The 23297-nt window shown below is 33.3% G+C and overlaps 1 protein-coding gene and 1 long non-coding RNA gene across 3 annotated transcripts; both read right to left on the reverse strand.

The window, feature by feature from the left end:
- Nucleotides 1-10: 10 nt before the first annotated feature.
- LOC129286996 (uncharacterized) lies at nt 11-9046 on the reverse strand. 2 transcript variants are annotated; one of them, XM_054923115.1, is made up of 3 exons: nt 8986-9046; nt 8099-8443; nt 11-651 (listed from the first exon to the last, which is right to left on the reverse strand). In XM_054923115.1, exon 3 carries the CDS (start codon nt 647-649, stop codon nt 110-112), a length of 540 nt encoding a protein of 179 aa, XP_054779090.1. In that variant the 5' UTR covers nt 650-651; nt 8099-8443; nt 8986-9046; the 3' UTR covers nt 11-109. The 2 variants fall into 2 exon arrangements, with proteins under 2 accessions (XP_054779090.1, XP_054779089.1); XM_054923114.1 differs by having other exon boundaries at nt 11-723.
- Nucleotides 9047-9125: 79 nt separating this feature from the next.
- On the reverse strand, nt 9126-13409 carry LOC129286997 (uncharacterized). The gene is made up of 3 exons (XR_008587569.1): nt 13149-13409; nt 12825-12884; nt 9126-9178 (listed from the first exon to the last, which is right to left on the reverse strand). It is a non-coding gene; the product is annotated as an uncharacterized LOC129286997 (long non-coding RNA).
- Between the last annotated feature and the right edge of the window lie 9888 nt (nt 13410-23297).

Raw genomic sequence — 23297 nt, forward strand, 5'->3', positions numbered from 1 at the left:
CCGGAAGTTATGATCAAAATGATGGAAGCAGTTGGCGACTATGTGACCAGGACGTTTGCACAAAACGCCAGTATAGACGATTTCCATTCCATGACCCATGACTACATGGTCAACCATGACCACAATAATCCCTGCTAGCAAAATGACTATCACGATCTTCATTTCTATTAGCAACATTCATTGTGGACTGAATAAAGGGATTAGCAAACTGGTTCAGTTGGTCCAGACGCGTTTCCAAAGCTAGGAAAGTAGCTTGAGCATCAACCCAAGTTAGATTAGGTTGGTCAATCAGCTTAATAACAATGGTATTATACTTATGATCTAAACTATTTGGAGTATGAGTCATGAGATTATCATAATCAACGGGTGAACCTACAAAAGCCAATTGGTCAGCTATGTGTTTCATTTTAGATAAATATTCCTCCATTTTCATGCCATTTTTCTGTGTATGATGAAGTTTTGTCTTGAAAACCATGACATGGGCCCTGGTTGAAGCACCAGAAAGAGACCGAGCAACTTCCCAGAGAACTTGAGCAAAGTGACAATGGAGAAGTTGAGACCTAACATCAACCATCATCGTGTTGCAAAGCCATCCAATAAGAAGGCGATCAACAGCATGCCATTCTTCAAACTTTAGATTTGGCTTCATCCCTACACCATCAGGAATGAGACACAGTTGAATCTCATTTCGACTATTGATATGACCCTCGAGTTTATTGCCTTCTATCAAAGGAAGAACAACAAATTCCCAAATGAGATAATTTCCTCAATCCAACTTGACCAAGGTAATTGCCCGATTGAAGGATCTAAAGAGTGGATTAATTTTCAAACCAGTGTGAACAGTGATATAGGTCAGTGAGTCAATAGTAGCAGAGGAAGAGGAGGAATGTGAAGTAGCCATAGAAGCAATATAAATGACAAAGACCAGATTGCTCTAAATATTAAGACAAAAAGAAAAAGGGGATTCGGATGATTATGCTAGACCTCAATAGTAAGGCTAGATGTAGTACTATTCCATAAATAATATAGACAGTTGTGCAAAGATACAATCAAGAGAGTACACATGGCAAAGATAAAAAATCTCTCATGCACACATTACAGACCACGTGACCTCATTAGAAGATTCTACACACATACATATAATTACACTAAAACACATTAATTAGATGCTCTAATATTTCCATTTGGTAAACAAGAAAGAAGAAATAATTATACTTGACACTATTTTTGGTAGCCAATATATTATCTCATTGAAAGGACATGATATAAACAAAACTTAATATGAAAATTTATTCCTTAAAACACTACTACAAAAAAGGCTCTTCAAGTGATTATTATTATTGTGTTTCTTAAACACCACTAGATCCAGTACTCTCTAATACTAGATGTAGTGTTTTTGGTATTATAGAAATGCTACAAGAGAGAGCATTGGCCTGTAGCACCTCTAATTGAGAAGTGCTACCTATTGTGATACATTAGGCACCACATTAGTTACTTAATGTGTTAATTTTTTTAAAAAAATCATATTACAAGAGGTAGTGCTTTCTCCAAGAAGCACTACATTTTGTTTATTTTTTTCCTTGAATTCTTAACCCTTTATTTTTCCCTCCTCACCAGCAACTCCAACCTAATTAATATTTATATAACATACAATTAATTATAAAAAATAATTAAAATAATGATACGAGCAACTAAATCATTCATGGAATTCAAAACATAAAACTTACAAATTAAGCAGAAAAGAAAATTGGTAATATCATTACCACATAATTTTTTTTATTTATTCTCTAAGTATGATTAAATTTTTTATATAATCATAAGGAAGATAATCTACCAAATAAAAATTACAATGCATTTATCCATATATATATATAAAACCATATATTTCCTAATTAAAATTTTAATTTAACTACATATATTAGAATTATTTAAAAAAAGAGTGACAAAGAGGGATATATGTATCTTATGGAGATAGTGGATGAGTCTAATACATAGGGAACAATTGTATTTCATTTGAAAAATATTGAATGAAGAACAAATTAATTATTTATTTACTTTTAAAAATAGTGTATATCTTATGTCACTATTTTGAACTTTGTAAAAAGTAACAATGTGAGTGGATAAGGACAAGGTAAGATGAAACAAAATAAAGGATAAAGAAGGAAAGAGTAGGAGAAGGAAGAAGGGAGTGGCGTGACATGTACAAGAAGTTAATGTAGGTGGGTGAAAACGTACATGTTGCAGCTAAGGAGAGGAAAAAGAGGAAGAAGATGGGTGCATGTATATATGTACCTTAAAACTGCCTAACACTCTGGAAAAGATTGAGGAAGAAAGAAATGGGTCATATGTTATAGAGAGGGAAGATTGGAAGGTGAATGTGAAGGAGTTGGAGAGAATGAAGAACAAGATGTGATGCAAAGGGGAGCGTATGACAGATGGGGTAAGGGAGGGGTGGAAAGGAATTTTAAATATTAGTTGTGGCCTTTTTGTCTAGAAATGCTCCTCTTATAGGTAGTAGCAGCACTTATGTCAAGAAGCGCTACTACAAGGTTGTGGTAGGTTTTTAATAAGAAGCTACTATATGTAAAACTTTTCAAAAAAAATTAAAAAAAAAACTTAGGTAGATTCATAACACCAAATGCCAGGGTGAGCTCTTTCCTCTCCGTACGGGGGAGACTTTCCCCACCGACTTGGGTGGCTTCTTTCTCTGAGCACTTTTGACAAAGTGTGCGACCGCTATCCACCCACTGTGGAAGCTTCCTATCTTCATGAGGGTGTGTCTAAATTGGTTACAGTGAGTGTCATCTTCCACCCACTGGTTGATTTCATAGTGTGTGTGTGTGTTTTTTTTTGTCTAGTATGCTTTGTACTATACAAAAGGGTTATGCGTGTGTGTCTGTGTTGTTTTGGCAGTAGGAAATCCAGTGAGTATGCTTTTTTTATCTAGTATGCTTTTTTTGTCTAGTAATCATAAGGCTTCAGGCTTTCAGCAAAAGATTGAGCTCCAACATAATGAAGAAAGTTAGCTAGGAAGCTCTTTGATTGGGCATTTAGAGGTTGTGAAGGAGCTTAATAAAGCAACCACACATTCGATGGTCTAGAAAGGATGGAATATAGGTCGGGATGTGAATATTTTGGATGTTGATAAGAATGCTTTTGTTTTTAAATTTGATCATCTTGGTGACTATCTCTAGGTATTATGAGGTTGACCCTAGTTTATACAAGGACATCTTTTGACTATTCAACTCTAAGATGACTATATGATGCATGGAGAGGTAAACACTAATTATGTTCCTTTTTGGGTGCAATTCCATGGTCTTCCTTTTGCTTTCATGAGTAAGAAAAATGCTTTGCATCTGGTTTCTTCTGTTGGAAATGTTGTTATGTATGAGAACTCGATAGTTGATAGAAAGTTGATTTGTAATTGACTGCAGGCTAGAGTTCTTTTCAACATTACCTCTCCTCTTGTTACAGGGTTCTAGGTGCCAAGGCCAGGCAAGGATGGTATTTGGGTTGAGGTTAAATATGAGCAATTGCCTAGATTTTTATAAATGTGGCATCATAGGGCATAAACAGAGGGCTTGTAAGAAGATGAATGATATGGTCAAAGAGAATTCTAATTTTAGAAGTTGGTTGAGAGCTACCCAAGTGAAGCCTGTGGAGGACTTGTTGGTGGTGAATGAAGCAGGATTATGTGAAGTTGAAAAGTCTAGCAAGAAGGTGACACATGACAAACAACAACCCAAGTCGCCTGATGAGAGGGCAAAGACTTTGTGTAACGATTTAGATAATTAGATACATGGTAGTAATGCAAGTCAAAGGAAGTTTATGGTACCACAGCATAAAGTTGATCCACGTGACAAGGTGAGTGGTGTTAAAAGGCAAAAATTTTCTTCTAACTGTTGAGGTGAGACTAAAGAGGACATAAAGATTGAGTATTGTTATTATATCACCTATGAGACACTTTTATAAGGTTAGCCCTAAAAATAAAAATAAGGCCCATGGCAAGGCTAGCTCACATAAAGATTAGTCCACATAAGGTATTGTTGAGAGGTAGGTCAAGTAAGGTGGTTGAGCTACAAGTCAATGAAGTAGATTATTCAAAATCTATTATCCCTTTTATGCCTGATTCTCCTATATCTGAAATGGCAAATAAATAGGGTGGTGTGAAGATTAAGAAGAGCCTGCTTATGATAGATTCTCCTTGCTACTTGAAACACTACAAGAAGGAAGATTTGGCTAAGTCCTATATTGAAACAAGTTGACCAGTGAAAGGAACAGTACTAAGAAGCATAATGTGTGCGAAACTAAGCAGCATATTAGACGTAAGTTGGCTTACTCTGTGAACCTATTTCTTCTATTTTTACTGATAGGATGGGTAATCAAAATTGGGAGGATGATTTACCATACATGCACAAAGAATTATTAAAAATGTTGCTTTTTCTGAAGGCTTGGGTGGCTAGCCTCAAATAGCCCCCAAGTCCCATGAAGCTCATCTCTTAGAATTGTTGAGGTCTTGGGGTTGCCTTACAGCTAAAAATGTTAAGGAGGTTAATAAGCAAAATAAACCCCCCTTGGTTTTCCTTATGGAAACTATGTAGAAAGAAAGTGTTGTTAAAAGATTTAAGTGAAGGTATGGATTTGATGAAGAGTAGATAGTTGACCCTATTGGTTTGAGTGGGGGTCTTGCTTTATGGTGGGACAAGTCAATAATTATTAATATCCTCTTCTCTTTGAGTAATATTATTCATACTCCTATACATTCTAGTACGGTACCTGTTCCTAAATATATCACTTTTGTGTATGGACCCTCAAAGGAAGGTGATAGAAGAGAAGTATGGCATAAAATTGCTGACTTTGCTAAAGGAGTTAATGGTGAATGGCTGCATATTGGCGATTTTAATGACTTCATTAGCCAAACAGAAAAGTAAGGAGGTAAGCCGAGGGCTATGAGGAAAATTTTAAATTTTCAGAAGTTTATTGCAAATTGTGGTTTTATGGATTTGGGCTTTCAAGGATCATTTTATACATGGTGAAACAATCATATTAGCAATGCTCATATTAAAGAAAGAATTGACAAGGCATCAGGAAACGTTGATCTTAAAGAGGCACTTCCTAAAGCTTAGGTTTTTCATTTAGAACTTTAGTTCTAACCACTTTATATTGCTCGTGGACTTATGCTATAGCAGTATCAAAACTCCATATGGCTTCAAGTTTGAAATCATGTAAATGGACCATCTAGATTACTCTCAAATTGCGAAAGATAGTTAAAGATCTTCATATGAATTATCTGCAAGTAAAATCAAGGATTTCATTTTAAGACTTAAACATTATGAGAAGGCCTTGCATGCTAGGGCAAAAATCTTTCCTTAATAGTAAAAATTTAATTGATCATTTATGTAGAAGTATATGTATATCTCTTGTAGGTGAGTTTACTAAAGAAGAAATGCTTGAATTTGAAAAAGTTACTACAGAACTTGAACGAACCAGGGATAAGGAAGAGGCTTATTGGTGGCAATGATGTTGTATCTCTTGGCTTAATTTTGGTGATCAAAATCTCATTTCTTTCATATGGCTTCTCTTCAAAGAAGGAGGAGAAACTTAATTCTACGCCTTAAAAATAATAGTAGAGCTTGGTAGAAGACGAAGGTGATATTGTTAACCATGTCTCCCAGTATTTGGTTGATTTGTTTACTACTTCTATGCCTTGCAATTTTGAGGAAGTGTTAGGTTATATTGATGGTTGTATTGATGATGATCTAAATAACCTTCTACTTGTTCCCGTTAAGGATTTAAAAATTAAAGAGGCTGCTCTTCAACTTGGGGGTGCTAAAGCCCCTAGACCTAATGGTTTCTGTGGAAAGTTCTATCATCATTCTTGGGTTGATATTAGGGGTAGTGTCATAGCTACGGTGAAGGAGTTTTTTAGTGGTAATGGTGATATTAGCATGATTAATGACACAAATCTTGCTTTGATCCCAAAGCTTGAGAAAGAAAAAATGGTATACCAATTTCTTTCTATTGGTTTGTGTAATTTCTCTTATAAGGTTATTTCAAAGCTTTTGGCTAACCAATTGAAGCTGGTGCTAGATAAGTGTATTTCTAAAAATCAAGGAGCCTTTGTTCCTGAAAGATGTATCCAAGACAATATTAGCATTGCTTATGAAGTCTTCTATTATCTTAGGTGCAAGAAAACTAATGCAAAATTTGAGTTTGCTCTGATGGATATGAGCAAGGCATATGATAGAACTGAGTGGGACTTCTTATAAGCAGTTTTGTTTAATTTGGTTTTTCTACTTGGTGGGTGAATCTTATTATGTCTTGTGTCACCTCGGTTTATTTGAATTTATGTTTGTCTGGTAGGAAAGTGGCATCAACCACTACAAGTAGAGGATTGAGGCAAGGAGACCCCCTTTTGCCTTGCGTGTTTATTTTGATAACTGAGGTTTTCTATAGCATGCTTAACAAGAACATTGACTCTAGAGTTCTTAAGGGCATGAAACTCGCCAAGGATTACCTTATTTTATCTCATACTTTTTTTTGTTGATGATGCTTTATTGTTTATGAATGCAGATTCTGAGAACTGTAGGAAAGTGGCTCATTGATGAATCTCTACTGTGAGGCTTTTGGTCAACAAAAAAATCTTAACAAGTCTAGTCTGATTTTTTCTGCTAATACTCCAGTTGATGTTAAGGAGGAAGTGAGTAGGCTATTGGGCATCCCTCCTTTAGAGGACCCTAGAAAATACATAGGTATTCCTAATGTCTCGGGTAAAATGAAATGTCAAGCTCTAGTATATGTAATAGAATGGGTTGATAAAAAAGTGCAAGGTTAGCAGAAGAATTTATTATCCTTTGCGAGTAAAGAGGTGATGATCAAGGCTATAGTTAATGCAATCCTTATATATCCTATGTCTTGTTTCAAATTTTCTCTTAAGACTTATAAGAATCTTGATAGAGTTGTTACTGATTTCTGGTGGGATGGGAGTGGAAACAGTGATAAATTTCATTGGAAGGCTTAGAATCATATGATGACTCCTAAATGTGAAGATGGTATGGGCTTTCGAGATTTTAAAGTCTTCAATGACTCTCTTTTAGCCAAAATGGCATGGAGTCACTAGTGCAAAAGGCACTTTTTGCCACAATTAAAAAGCATTGTTTGTGACAGAAGATGGTGTGTAGTAGAAGCAAATGTGGTAGTAAATAACAGTTTTTGCGAACTGTGGTGAAAAATTGCAGTTATGACCACAGGTCCAAGCTAGACCTATGGCCGTAAATGGTTAAAAGAAGCATTTAGGGCCACAGGTCTAGCTTAGACCTATGGTTGTAAATGGTTGGCATAACCATTTATGGCTACAATTATTAACCATAACTATGCCGTAAAGGGCATTTTTTGCCACAGTTATATAACTATACACATCATTTACATATAAAACCTACATAAATACATAAAAACAACTTTAGAGACCAGTACAAACATATCAACTAAATATATGCATTTTTGATATAAATATCTGTAAAATATCTACTCTAATCTTGTTAATTCCAGGAAGAAACTAGATCAAATATTTTGTACATGTCTCAACTACTCTTGCTTAAAATATGGCTCTAAATTTTTGAAATGCTACAAATTCAATAACATTATTACGTATGAGTAATATTTTAAGTATGGGCGAGCTTCAAAATATAAATAATTATTAACAAATTATTCACTCCTGAATATATATTTGCTGATAAGAGAATTCAGTTTGCTGCGATGATGATTCAAAACTTGCTTTACTTGTACTGCCAAATCAATTTGAACTTGTTCTAAGCAATACGCTATTCATCAACAAGAAACTAAGTTCAAGAATAATGTAATTTTTTTCAAGGTAAAAAAAGGAAATTGTAATTTGTTCCAAGGGGGAAACTACTATTTCCCTTGCTCATAATGGCTATAAGTCCCCAAGAATGGTTCTTAATTATGTTTTCTTTAACTATTTGTAATACTTGATCATTGCTTCCTCCGTTTCTATTTAAGGTTTGTACACATATTTAATCTATTCACACACGCACATACACAATAATTCATATTCATGATACTATTTAGTTTAACTCACCGCATGATCATCACCTTTCTTCTTTTCTAGCATATATATGCACATCCCCATTAAAAAAATAGAAACTTCCCCTGCACTTTACAATTAGCTTACCATAAAGTTCAATAGGATTGTGAACAACTAATGTGTCAAAGAACAATGAACTCCACCAATAACTAATTAAATCATACTTGTTAGTCCTTTGGGAAGAAGGAATGGTGGTTTGTGCAGATAAAGATAATGGTTATTGCATTGAATTTGAGGCTTTAGGGGAGAAGTAAATAATTTAGCAGCATATGATACTACAATCATTAGCCAAATCTAACAGTCCTTTCCCAAAAGAGTTTTGCTAAATCACTTTTAAAGCTGGAATTATAGGAGTGACATTAGTCCCAGGTGATAGGAAGTCATAACTAAACATAATTAATTAGGGAAAAACTGATAAACATAATTAAATATGTTTTTGAATTATTATATATAAAACAAAAACCATTGAAGTCACTTTTCTTTTACTCTCCTATGAAACTGATGAGGATATGGTTCTAGTTCTTGTAACTAATCCATTCAAACACACTTTGCCATTATAAAACAAAAAGCTTGAAGACCAGGCTTTGAAAATTTTAAAGACTTGGGAAAGGGATAAAGTGCCAAAACTAAAAACCATTCTATATAATATTATCACAACAAAAGCAAAGATAAAGAGAAAAGGAAGGTAGAGGATAACAGTGGATCAAAGCAACCTAAATACAACTTGTATTAAGCCAATAAAGCTACTGATTCTTTTCTATACAACTTGTATTTGGTGGTTTTTCAAGCTTAGACTTTTTATTAGTATATTGTGGTTCACTCTAGCAGTCCAATCATACAAGTTAATGAAAAACATAGGAGTTTAAAAATGCAATGCTCACCGACACTTTTCTCCTACTGGCCCCTTTTATCTTTCGTTGCTCATATCTATACTTATTGTAAAAGAAGAAAGATTAAGTTTTACGAAATTTTAGGTAAGTTGAAAGTTCATAGTAACTCTCAAAATATACAAAGAGCATACTTCAAATCTATTATTCTAACAACTGGGGAATTTGCAGCTGGGGATACTCTTACCTATAAAGAAGAGCATTTATTTCAATGATAAGGCAGCATTTATTTCAAGGATATATTTCAATGATAAGAATTAAAAACTTCATCATAGAAAATCTTCACAGAATCCATTACAAGGTGCACACTAGTGGAACTGACTAGAAATAGTTAAACTAAATTTGATATCTAAGACTTATATTATCTTTTTGTAATATTTATATGATTTAACAGAACATTCAAGCGATAGTAGCCATAAGACATGGATAGATAGCTATAGTGTAAAGATAATACAAACAACAACAACAACAACAAGCCTTTATCCCACTAGGTAGGGTCGGTTATATGGATTGCAAGACGCCATTATGCTCTATCATTTATCAAGCTTTTAGTAATATTATTAATTAACAGATCGCGTTCAATAACTTCCAAAAGTGTTCTCTTAGGCCTTCCTCTACCTCTCTTAATCGGACTCAAAGTTATATGTTCCACTCTTTCACTGGTGCCTCCCTTGGTCTTCTTTGTACATGCCCAAACCATCTCAACCGATTTTCTACCATTTTTCCTCAATAGGTGCCACCCTCACTTTTTTGCGTACGTGCTCATTTCGAATTTTATCTTTACGTGTATGTCTGTACATCCATCGTAACATTCTCATCTCTGCTACTCCAACTTTATGCTCTTGCTGTCCCGTTAAAGCCCAGCATTCACTACTATATAACATTGCCGGTCTGATAGCAGTGCGATAAGACTTTCCTTTAAGTTTATTAGGCACCTTACAATCACAAATAACTCCTTTAGCTTTTCTCCAATTAAACCACGCAGCTTGAATTCTATATAAAATATCTCCACTGATTTCGCCATCATTTTGAATAATGGCTCCTAGATATCTAAACTTTTCCACTTGAGGTATAATTTGATCTCCCAATTTCACTTCCAAATTATTTTTGAATAGTCCTTTACCAAATTTACAATATAAATATTCTGTCTTACTTCTACTCAGACGAAAACTTTTCGACTCCAATGTCCTCCTCCATAACTCAAGTTTGCAATTAACCTCTTCTCTTGTATCTGCTATAAGAACTATATCATCCGCGAAGAGCATACATTTCAAAATTTCCCCTTGAATATGTTCCGTCAAAACATTTAAGATCAAGTTAAACAAATAAGGACTCAGAGATGATCCCTGATGTAGTCCAATCTTTATAGGAAAATCCTTTGTTTGACCACTAGGCGTTCTTATACTAGTTTTTACCCCCTCATACATATCTTGTATGGCTTTAATATAAGCAATCCGTACTCCCTTTTTTTCTAACGCTTTCCAAAGCACTTCTCTTAGTATACGGTCATAAGCTTTTTCCAAATCAATAAAAACCATGTGTAGATCTTTATCTTCACAACGATACTTTTCCATTAATCCCCTTAGTAGATAAATCGCCTTGTAGTTGATCTACCTGGCATAAAACCAAACTGATTCTTAGAACTACTTGTCTGCAATCTCAACCTGTGCTCAATTACTTTCTCCCACAATTTCATTGTGTGGCTCATGAGCTTAATCCCTCTATAGTTAGTATAATTTTGAATATCTCCTTTATTTTTATAAATAGGAATTAATGTACTTCTCCTCCACTCATCAGGCATTTTCTTGGACCGTAAAATCACATTAAATAACTTAGTTAACCATCTCACCCCTTCTTCACCTAAACATTTTACTCTTCGATAGATATACAATCAGGTCCGTTGGCTCTACCATTTGCCATTTTCTTAAGAGCTTCCTTTACCTCCTTATCACGTATTATTTGATAGAATGACAAATTTTGTTCTCCTTCACCAGTTACTAAATCCTCCAAGTTACTAGATGAACCCTCTCCATCATTGAAAAGTTTGGAAAAGTAAGTCTCCCATCTATTTTTAATTTCATCATCTGTAACTAAAGTTCTTCCCTCTTCATCGTTAATACACCTTACCTGTTCTAGATCTCTTGATTTTCTTTCCCTACTCTTGGCAATCTTATAAATATTTCGCTCTCCTTCCTTCATCTCAAGGCTCTTATAAAATTCTTCAAAAGCTTTAGAACGAGCTTCACCCACAGCTCTCTTAGTTTCCTTCTTAGCCATACGGTACCTCTCTCAATTTTCCTCATTGTTACACAAATGTATGGCTTTAAAACAATTCTTTTTATACTTGATTTTGTCCTGTACACTATTATTCCACCACCAAGACTCCTTATCTCTCGGACCAAAACCTTTTGATTCTCCCAAAACTACTTTTGCAACCTCCTGTATCTTTTTAACCATATCCTCCCACATGATGCTAGCACTTCCCTGAGATTCCCAAATTCTTTTATCCAAAAGATTTCGCTTGAAAATATCTTGCTTCTCACCTTTTAATTGCCACCACCTAATCGTTGGTGCTACTACTTGTCGACGTTTTTGGATTTTACTCATAATACACACATCAAGGACTAGGACCCTATGTTGTGTCGTTACAGCATCTCCGGGGATCACCTTGTAATTTTTACAAAGTCTTCTATCTGTGTTCCTAACCAAAAGAAAATCAATCTGTGACCTTGAGGCTCTACTTTTATAAGTGATGAGATGCTCATCTCTCTTCTTGAAACAAGTGTTGGCAATCTTAAAATCATACGCCAATGAGAAATCAAAAAGAATTTGTCCTTCATTGTTTAGCTCTCCAAAACCAAAACCACCATGCACCCTCGCATACTGACTAGCTTCCCTCCCGACATGCCCATTAAAGTCTCCTCCAATAAAAATCTTTTTACTCTGTGATATGTGTCAAATCAACCCCTCCAGATCCTCCCAAAATAATTCCTTAAGACTGGCTTCTATCCCGACTTGCGGCGCATAAGCGCTAACAATATTAACAGTCTCACGTCTAATTATCATTTTTAAGGAAATAATTCTATCTCCAATTCTGCTAACTTCTACAACGTTCTTCTTCCACTCTTATCTATAATGATGCCTACTCCATTGCGTGTACTTACTTTTCCTGTATACCAAAGTTTGAAACCTTGAATATCTTAGCTTCTTCTCCACGCCATTTTATTTCTTGCAGGTAAAAGATATTGATTTTCCTTTAAATCATAACCCCAACAACCTCTACAGATTTACAATTCAATGTCCCAATATTCCAAGTACCAAATCTAATTTTGCTCTCATGGACTAACTTCTTTAGCCGCGTGCGTCTAGAATGACGTAGTAGCCCTTGCTCATTTAACACTACATCCGGGCGTCGATATAGCAGCTCTAACTCACTTATCACTGTACTCGAGCCATGCAGCGCGTTACTTATGGGCAACGACCTAGCATTAACATTATAACGTCTATTGTCCATGTTCATGATAGATTTAACAAAGTTTTACATTAGCTGTTGATAGCCTAACACAACCCTCCTCCTTTACCCGGGCTTGGGACCGGCTATAAACATAGGCGGAGTTAGTGTAAAGATAATACATTACAACTTAATCCTATAAACGTTGAACAAATGCTATCATACTCTTCCTCAGCCTCTTAAACAATCTTAAAATCATATTTGTGGTTCAATGTACTTAGATAAGTATGTGGTATCCTTCATGAATAGAGAAACACAGACCCCAACCAACCCTTTAAGATACAATTATAACTAACTTAAAGACAAGGAAAAAGCAACATACCAAGTCAAGTTCGGAATCTTCAGCCATTTGAATGGCCTGACTTATGGACACTATACCAATCTGCGAAAACCAAAGACAACACATTTTCAAAGTAGAGAATGATCCAAAACCAAGAAGATGAGCCCACGCTCTAGCAAGTAGCTAACCCCATTGTGGAAATTTCAAATAGTATAACTAGGCATAAAAAATAACTAAATAAATAAATATCATCTTTCAGTTCAATAAAATTTCTAGCATGCATTGTCTTTCTTTCCATTTGCTTCTCCAGCGATCAAACAAATGAATGCCATTTAAAGTATATATAAAGAAGGAAATATCACTGACCATATTTTGATTCTCATCAATAAGCCTCATAGTGTTTGACCTGTTACAAGCCATCAAATACAAAGACAGAGTAATGGAGGTGCAAAGAAGGAGAGGAAAGATTTGGAGAATCACCCGATTTTGTGATCTTTCCAGTTAATTCCATCGTTGGAGAATTATTGGATTAGTCATATATGTTCCTAACAAACCATCCGGTTAATCTCTCATTTCTTATACCTAGGTCATATATTTATATATAATTTTTTTAAAAAAAATAAACTTAATTACTTGAAAGTGACGTGAATGGAGATAAACAACCCAGAACCAATAGTGAAAGAACACACTCGTGCTTAAATTCGGTGATAAAGAGCCCACTCGTACTGGGCGAAGAGTTAAACTTTGTTCAATGGCCATGCAAAATCAAATAGGGAGAGAGAGATGAGGTTGGGCGGAGGCGGCGATCGGGGTGCGGTGGGACGGGGGAGTTGAGGGGAGAGATGGGGAGAGGGAGTGTGGGAAGAGGAGCTAGGGGTGCGGCAGAGAGGGAAAATAATTTTAGAGGTGAGGGAGGCAGCAGCAAAAGGCAGGGAAGGTAAGGAAGCTGAACGTTGGTGTTGATTATTTATGGCGACATGTTATCATCAAGCTGTTGCTATAAATAAAGCAAATGTCTATAGCGACAGGTTCTCATTAAACCTGTCGCTGTGTAAACCTGTCGCTGTAGATGCTGAGAATACATTTATGGCAACAGACTTGGGAGGCGCCTGTCGCCATAAATATGTATGAATGAATTATAATTTTTTAAAATTTATTTTGTTAATTAACTTTTTTAATTTGTCATTTTATTTTAATTAATAATTTTTTAAAAATTTGTCATCTAAATTTAAATATATTTACTATTTAAATCGAGACACATTTATGGCGAAAGGTGAGAGGGGCACCTGTCACCATAAATGTCTGATTTCATATTTATGGCCACAGGCTCAAGGGGTGTTTGTCGTCATAAATGTCTAATTTCATATTTATGGCCACAGGCTCGAGGGGTGTCTGTCGTCATAAATATGTTTAAATATGCAATTAATAGTTAATTGATTAAAATTTATTTTATTAATTAATATTTTAATCTGTCAATTAACTTTTAATTTTGATTGAATTTAGACACAATTAAAATTTAATTTATTGGACATAATTAATTTATATTTACTTATTAATTAAATTTTGATAATTTAGGTTAGTTATTTTTTATCAATCACGGCGGCAGTTGGTCTTTATATCTATTGCCATATATTCTACATTTTTTACTTATTTACACATTTGCCATTGAATATATTATTATCACAATTATATTGAAAACTATGGTGAAAAGTATGTCGTTAAAATTATAACTTGTACTAGTGAGTCTGTCCCAATCCCCTGACTCTCTTTGTTTTGTTGTGCTTAAGACTATATATTTTTCTAAAGGTACTTTCATGTCAGCCAAAAAAGGCATAAGGCTTCATGGATCTGGTCAAGTGTCTTGACTAGTTGTGATTTCCTTAGTAAGGATATTGTGTGGGTGATTGGAATGGAGACTCTATTGGCTTGTGGAATGATTTCTAAATTCCTTTGCTGAACAGAAAGAGTTTAAATCAATTTCTTAATGTAGAGGTTAAAGATTTTAGCAAAGTTAGTTCTAGTATCTATAATGGTAGTTGGCATTTGTCAAGTTTACATGATAAAATTCCTAGTTATATCCTGGATGCTATTAGAAATATCAAGTTAGACCATGTCATGTCCAAGGATAAATTGTTTTGGTTTGAAACTCGTAGTGGCCATTATACTATCAATATAGGTTATAAGAAGGCTATTCGATGCACTATAGTGGTTCAACAATGGCCAAGTGCCTTCCTAGTCTTGTCTAAGGAAGTTTGGAACAAAATATGAAAAATCAAGACTCTTCTAAGAATCTCTCATTTCCTTTGGAGGTGCTTCTCACATGCTGTATCTACAAGGGAGATGCTATTTAAAAGGAAATGCTCAAGTTGTCTTTTGTGTGCTATATGCCAAGAGGCCCCTAAAACTCTTAAACATCTTTCCTTCTTTTACCCTTGGGTAAGATGCATTTGGTTTAGTCTTTATTTCTCTTTGAAACTTGATAACTTGCACATCACATCTTTTGCTTCTTGGTTTTTGGATTGTGTGGTGCATTGTTCAAATTTGAATGATAAAGATCTTTCTGTTTTGGTTTGGGTGTTATAGCTAATTTGGAAGGGGAGAAATGACGTTGTCTTTAATAATAAAACCCTTAATCTTGCATCAATCTTAGTTTTAGCTCGTACATGTGTTTTTTAATTTTGATCTGCTACCCCTAACGTTGCTACTAGTTTTATTAATGCTAATAACATGAAGAGAATCAAGTGGCAGGCCCCTAGTGAAAATTACGTGAAGATTAATTATGATGGTTTGTTTGCTGCAAGCTAGAACATGGACAAGCACATTAATTTTGCCGCTATTGGGATTTTATGTCAACATTCTTCAGGGTCATTTTTATAGGATTTTTGGGAAAATATTCATGCTAATTCAGTATTTATGGTGGAGCTTCTTGCCGTTAAGAAAGCCATGTTACTCATCTTATGAGTTGAACATTGAACATGTGATAGTAGAAGTTGATAATGTTGATGTGTTTTTTTTATGCAATCTACTAGTTTCTTGAAATGTGAGTGGTCATGTTGCTTTATTCTCTAAGACATTTTGGATCTTGTTGCGTCTCGAGTTGATGTCTCCTTTTCTTTCTCCCTTGAGGAGGGGAATTGTGCTGCTGATTTTCAAGCAATTTCTTCTTGCAAGGGGGTGTGCCCCTCTGGGTGGGTATCTCAACTAACACCTTCTTTGGATCTTATTCTCACCCGTGATGTTGTTGATTCCAATGCTTCTCATGTTGTTTCTATGACTACTCCATTTGAGAGGGAAGGGGTTGGCTGATTGTCCTTAGTTTCCTCTTTCATCTTTTTTGTTGCTTTGGCTATCTTTTTTAGCTTTCTTCCTTTGTTTCCTTTGTCTTCTTATCTTTTTGGTTTGTAAACACTCTGCTTCTATTTGTATATTGGAATTATTCAAGTAAAAAAAAAAACTTACATAGCATGTTATCTCAATTCAATATAAAAAATTAAAAAGAAGATTGAGAGATACTCTTTTTGTTCAAAAATATAAAGCATTTTTTAATTAAATCTTACCTTCCAATAAAGTAGTTATTTCTTTTTAAACTAACTCTATCTTTTCATATTTACCCTATTTATAGGGTGTTTCACCCTAAATAAATATAATGTGATTTATTCAATAGAGGCACTTTTTTAAAAAAAAAAGCAATAATTACACCTTGAAATATTACAAATGTCTTATAATTTTAACACCCCACCTCTTAAAAAATGCTTTATATTTTTGGATAAAGGGAATAGTCTTTTTGCCCCCATAAAGAGGCTAGCTACTACTTATTCTACATCTTGTAGCATCTAAAGTTTTAAACACTTACTTGAAAAAAATGCTATTACTTATGCTACCAAAGGTCAATTATGTAGAATTAAAACTTGCATGTGTTGGAAACAATCTTCATTGTTGATCCAAGCTACATTTGCCATTAGGCTCAATTAATGAGACATTGGGTAGTTTCTTCACGTTATTTTCAAGTCTATGTGTTAGCCAAAGGGAACCCCATTATCATTGTATGGTTATATCATGAAAAGAGCCAAGAACATGGGTAAGATCCTGTTGGCTAGACCATTTAGATTGCCACCAAAAAATTTAAGTTGGATTTGCAATACTCTAACCCATTTAAAAATGAGATACAACTAACTTGCACCACTCAACCCACAACCCATATGGGTTGACCCACATAACTCAAATGTTGATCCATTGTTTTAGATAATGAATATTGACTAAATTGTTTTCAAATTTCTTTCAATTTATCAAAAAATATGGTTATATGGGTTGGCTAATATAGCTCACACAGGATTGAGAAATTCCTTGACATCGAAACTTCAACGACAAGTTGTAGTTTGAACCTTGACAAGTATATTCAGTCTTTAAATATTGATTGCTTGTTCCAAGAATATTAATATAATAATGAAGAGATGACAACGTTAAATATAATACTAGATTAGATTATTAATAACATTCAGTTATTCCAATTATCGATAATCTTGTTACATTATATTCTAAAATAATTTTAGATACATGTCCCTGTATTTTGAAGAAATTAAAGGACCATATGATGTAAGGTACATGCATTGGTAGTCTCAGAAAGGCCAATCCATATAACTACTTCTTAATAAATTGAAATAAATTTGAAAAATTTAAGTCCATATCCATTATCTGAAACAATGGGTTAACATGTGAGTTATGTGGGTTGGCCAATATGCTTTGTAGTTTGAGTGGTGAAATTAGTTCTATCTCATTTTTTAAATGGGTTAAAGATTATAACCATGCAATGATTATGTGGGTTCCCTTCGGCTAACACAAACACATGAACAACGGAGATGGTTTCCAACGCATGGCAAGTTTTTGTGCTACAAGATTGGTCTTTGGTATCACAAATTTAGTAGCATTTTTTCAAGTAAAAACTACAGATAAATTTAGGTAGCACTTAAAACTTCAAATGCTAATACAAGAAATAGAAAAAGAGGTAGCTTTTTTTTTTAGGTGGGTGGACTAACTTTTTAAATAAAATTAAAAAATTGAATTTTAGATAACATGCTAGTAAGTTTAGAGGTAGTACTTGCCTAACCAAGTGCTACCTCCATTTAAGTTTTTTATTTTCTAAAAATGTCATTGATGTGGTGTGCTTCTTGCTAAAAGAGCTACCGCTACATGGTAGTAGTGCTCCTTAAAAAAAAAAGTTTATTAGAAAAAAAAATCTTTAATCATTTTTAAATGTATAGGTAGCATTTTTTATTTGAAGAAAGAAGTAAGTTGTGTGCTAGAGAGAAGGAAGAAGAAAGATGTGAAGTTAGCAAGAGATAATGTGAAGTTCATGGGTGGGGCGGGAATTTTAAATACTACTGATAGTTAGTATCAAAATTGTCTTTCCATCAAAAACTCATCATCTTTCCCATTATCTATTGAAGTAGAATAGTTGTGAATCCCATGTATAATAATAGTAAGTCATTCTAACCCCCTTTGACCATTAGATGTAGGTCAAAAGGGCTAGAGTGGTGTAGGTGGTGTCAAGAACTAGGCCTAATTTTATTATCTAAACAATGACAAAATGAGTTAGAATGCCTTATTATTATTGTTTGTAGAACCTATAATTATTCTACATTAGCGAAGATGACAAGTCCTTGATGGAAGATTGATTTTACTCTTGAAAAAATTACTTAAAAGGATATTACCACACTCTTCTAAAAAAGAATTAGAAAAAAAATGATCTTTAACTCTATTTAAAAATAAAGGAAATTAAACAAGAGGTAGCACTTCTTGGAGAAAGCACTAAATTCTTGTAATATATTTTTAAAAAAAATAGAGAAAGAGATTAACACATGAGCAGTAGTGTTTTTTTTTTTTTTGAAGTGCTCCCTCTTATAGCATTTTTATAATATTGGAAACAATGAATCTAGCATTAGATAGCACTGGATCTTGTAGCATTTAAAAAATACAATGAGCATAAAAAATAAGTTCTACAAAATTTTTGTTGTTGTAGTATTTTCAGGAATAAATCTACATAATGAATTTACATTTATATCATGTCCTTTCACTGAAATAGTATATTGGCTAAAAATAAAATGTTATGTATAATCATTTTTTCTTTCTTGCTTACAAATGCATAATCGTAATTGTATTTTTATGGATTTCAAGGAGTGGAAGGAGAATAAAGTTCCTTCTATCTTTTGTTAGATTGGAATGTTGATTTTAATATAAAGTATCTCAATAAAATATTTGTTAGAAAATACTATCTCTATCTTAAATTATAAGACACTTTTAAAAGAGTTTCTCTATCCTAAAATATAAGACACTTTGAGTATATTAAGAATTTATTAAATACACCAATTCCAATGTTATCATTCCTCTCTCTATAATTAATTTTGTCTCTTCTTTTTTCAATATATTAAATAATGGGTATTTTTGAATGTTTATATTTTTAGTTTAAAAAGATAAGATTGTTAAGTGTATTTAATAAAGTTTATTGGTATGTGAGATTTTATCTAAAAGTATCTTATAATTTAAAATAGAAGGAACAGTCACTTTGAGGTTTTCCTTTCAATTATGATTTTGGGAAAATTGAGAAGAATGACCATGACTCCCAAACAACTAAGAAAGCATGTCTCCAAGTCCCATTAAAATATTTCATTTGTAATTGTACCTGTTCCTTTGGTGTTAATATCTTCATAAATGAAAAGAGAAAATGCGCTTTCAGTATATTGAGAAAAAAATAGAACAAAAAAAAAAACCTGAGAATCTAGTGTTGTAGATTTTGATTTTTTACAAAAATTGTGTCATTTTATTCTAAAAAGTATCCTTAATTAATTTTCAAAATATACAGAATGAAAAATTTCAAGAAAAAACACAAAAATTGAGAGCCTGATATTGCGTAGTTTGGTTTTTCATGCAAATTGTTCTATTTTATTATGAAAAATATGTGGATCTAAGCAATTTATTAGAATAGGTTGAAATCATCATTTCAAGAAAATATCAACATATATAACTCAAATGTATCTCATATAGGTAACTCCATATTCAAATAATCTAATTGCCTACTCAAAAAATAAGGGGGCAATATTTCTTAGGAGTGACATTATACTATACAAATAGTTTGAGATACTAGATGCTCATTGGAGAATAGTTCAAGAACAAAAGTTCACCTTAATCCAAAGAAATTTGAAGACCATAGAAGAATGTTAAAGTGCCTTAAGGACTCTTGAAAATTAGGTCTTCAAGTTACAATCGAAGATTGTTGAATATAAGTGCAGAGTATGGAAGAGGAGAAATATGCACCTTGCAACAATGGCAAACCAAGCTAACCAACTTACATAAAAACATTATATATGACATGAGTAGAACTCAAACAACTATAGAAGGAAAAAGATCTCAATTCATAGAGAAAATGAGTTGTAAAATAATAGAACGTATAGGTAATTGGCATTGTTTAATATTCTTCAAACTGTTCTCAACTACCATCTTCATATCAAAGCCATCAACAAACAAGGGCATTGTTTTCCCTATCATACAAAGGATCATATATGGAGAAATATCTTCTCCATTTATTTCTTTTCATCATTGAATCTTCAATAGGTTCATTACAATTTCAGCTTCAAAATAAGAAATAGTTATATATATATATATAGGATATATAATAAGGGATAAGTATTCAGCAAAAATTGGTCTCCTTTAGCATAACCATGTCAAGGGAAGTGGGGAAACAAAAGAACATCAATGATGACTCCAAAAGAAAAGTATCATTCAAGAAAAGAAAAGGAAGTATAATAATAAAAAAAGTATATAGGATTAGCATCCTTTATGATACACAGTCCACGAGGATAAGTTACAAATGCAGCTGAAGCTACGAAAACAAACATAGACATACAGTCCACAAGGGTAATACTAACCAAACGCGGCTCAGGCCACGAAACCAAATGCGGGTACAAAGCTCACGAAACAAACGTGAGTACAATGCTCACGAATAACAATCCCTCCGTTCCACGTGCGTTAGCCATCACACTAGGCTAGCACCTCCTATGAACACCCTGCTAGTTAGGTGTACCTTGGCGCGTCAAGGGTTAACAGAACTGCCATTAGTAACCAATGTTTTGTATAAAGTCCCTTTTTAAAACCATTTTCAAACATGCGAGAAAATCATCACTTTTAAGATACAATTCTCATTCTCAAAATTAAACTTGCATGAATACTTTTAAGCATTAAAACTTGCCAGAACTAAATTTCATATCCAATGCTCATGCTTGCATTTATTGAATAATCAAAAATTGCCAATGCTAATGAAAAGGACATTTATTAATCTTGAAAGGATATCTCATAAGGAGTAAAACATTCATATGCTATGACGAATCATTTTTCACCACCATCTTGAAACTTAAAAATGAAGAAATTTAATTGACAAAGTATCCACCAATCAATATAATTATTATTAAAATAATCAATGTAACAAAATAAATTTCGGTAAGAAAATTAATTGATAAATTAGTTGGGACGCTATCCACTTACCTGTCATATTCTCAAACATAAAATTTACTCCTAATTGGCACTCTTGTGTGAATGCTTGATCTCTGAGTTCCTACTATCCAATTAATATCATTGTCATTTTCTCTCATATGCTTTATCATTCAAAATCTCTACTAAAAAAAATTTAAATAAAAGATAAAAATCTTAACTTCAAACCTTCTCAAACATCGCCTTAAACACTTCACAAATATTCCAAAGATGAATACATACATATATACATATATATATATATATATATAAACAACAATTTGACTTTTGATTCACCAACCAATTACCTTTCTAAAAAAAATCTCAAATCCCAACTCTTTTATTGTAGAAAATAAGTGTCTTCCATGTCTATAAATTACGTAACACAAACTTTTTATTGAAACACCAAATGTACATTAATTTCAAATCCCTTCATAAAGTTTTTTTTTTTTTAACATTCAAATGTCTTGTCTAACAATTTCTTAACAGTAGCATAACTTCAAAGAATTTAACTAACTACATTATATTTATATTTAAATTTCTATTCAATACCAAACTCAATTCAATAAAATAATAACATCCAACCCATTTATGTCTTACAAGAAATTTAATGAATTTTTTTTTCTTCTAGGAGATTCACAATCAAGTAACTCCCCCTAATAAGCATTTTATCAAACATTTTATAGGCACCAATTTACAAATTTCATCTCCAAGTTCTTTTATCCAAATCTCATCCTAACCAATTCTTCAATATTAACCAATCTAAACAAAACTAATTTCACTCAAAAATTCTAATCCATACATATCATAGTTATGCTTTCAGCATATAAAATTTCAGCTTAAATTCTCTTTTTTTTCCTCCCTCAAAAGTCACGAACAGCAGCAGAAGTTCAAGAGAAGAATTGCAACTTCAACCCCATCACATCTTATACTCACACACACAGATTTTTCAAGGAAAGGAAGAAATCATGGTTCCTCATCTCAGCAAAAACAACATGATAGAGAAGTAAAAGGAGAGGAATGTCAGAATTCCATGCTAGAATGCAAAAAAAAAAAAAAACAGAGATATGATGCATCAAAACTAAAAGGAGAAGAGGAAAAACTTGATACTCTAAGCCACAGCAGCTCGAACAGAGGAGGAGAGAAGAGGTTCATGGTGAAAAATAAGGGAAGAGGAGAAATCTCGATGCACGTATAGCTACATGAATGGATAAGGAAGAATAAACTTCAGCAATGTAGAGTAAAGGATGATGAAGAAGAGAACCCCCAGCAACGCTGAACAAAGGAGGAAAGTGATGGATGATTTGATGATTTAGAATAGCAAACACTTGAAGATGAGCCAAGGCAAACCGGCAAGCACCCAAAACCGATAATGAGAACAAAATCCCAATGCTTGCACCCTTTCTGGCGCAAAGAATTCCAGAATATTACAGAGCATTTCCTCCCTTTCCTTCCTCGATCATGATGAAAATATCCAATGGGAATTTAAATGACCAAAAAACCCATGCTCAAAGATATGGAAGAGTGGTGTTTTGGTAAAGTAATAATTATTACAGAATATTAGAACTTTCCTTTTTGCTTTATCTTGATTAAAACATCAATCATTAAAATAATAGTCTAAATACATTCCACTTGCTATCAAATGCTCTTCGTTGCACCATTAGTATAAAAATTTATATTTTATATTTAATATAATAAAAGATCCAATTACCTTGCTTTTATGTTATATATATATATATTATAATAATTATATAATTTAATTTTTTAAGTCATTACAATGTATCTTTGAATTTCTTCAATGCCTAAACTTCAAGAGTCTTTAGAAGACCCTTTAAAGACTCTTGAATATTAGGTGTTAAATAAATTTGAAGATTCATGAAGAATGGTGGAGGAACATTATAGCCAAGTGTAGATGCTTTTTCTCATCCTCCATTCTTTAATATTTTGAAGATGAAAAGGAAGATTGTTGAAGATAGCTATAGAATATAGAAGAGGAAA

Source organism: Prosopis cineraria, unplaced genomic scaffold, assembly GCF_029017545.1.
Source record: "Prosopis cineraria cultivar Desert tree isolate PC_DT_omini unplaced genomic scaffold, ASM2901754v1 PC11, whole genome shotgun sequence".
Classification (NCBI taxonomy): Eukaryota; Viridiplantae; Streptophyta; class Magnoliopsida; order Fabales; family Fabaceae; genus Prosopis; species Prosopis cineraria.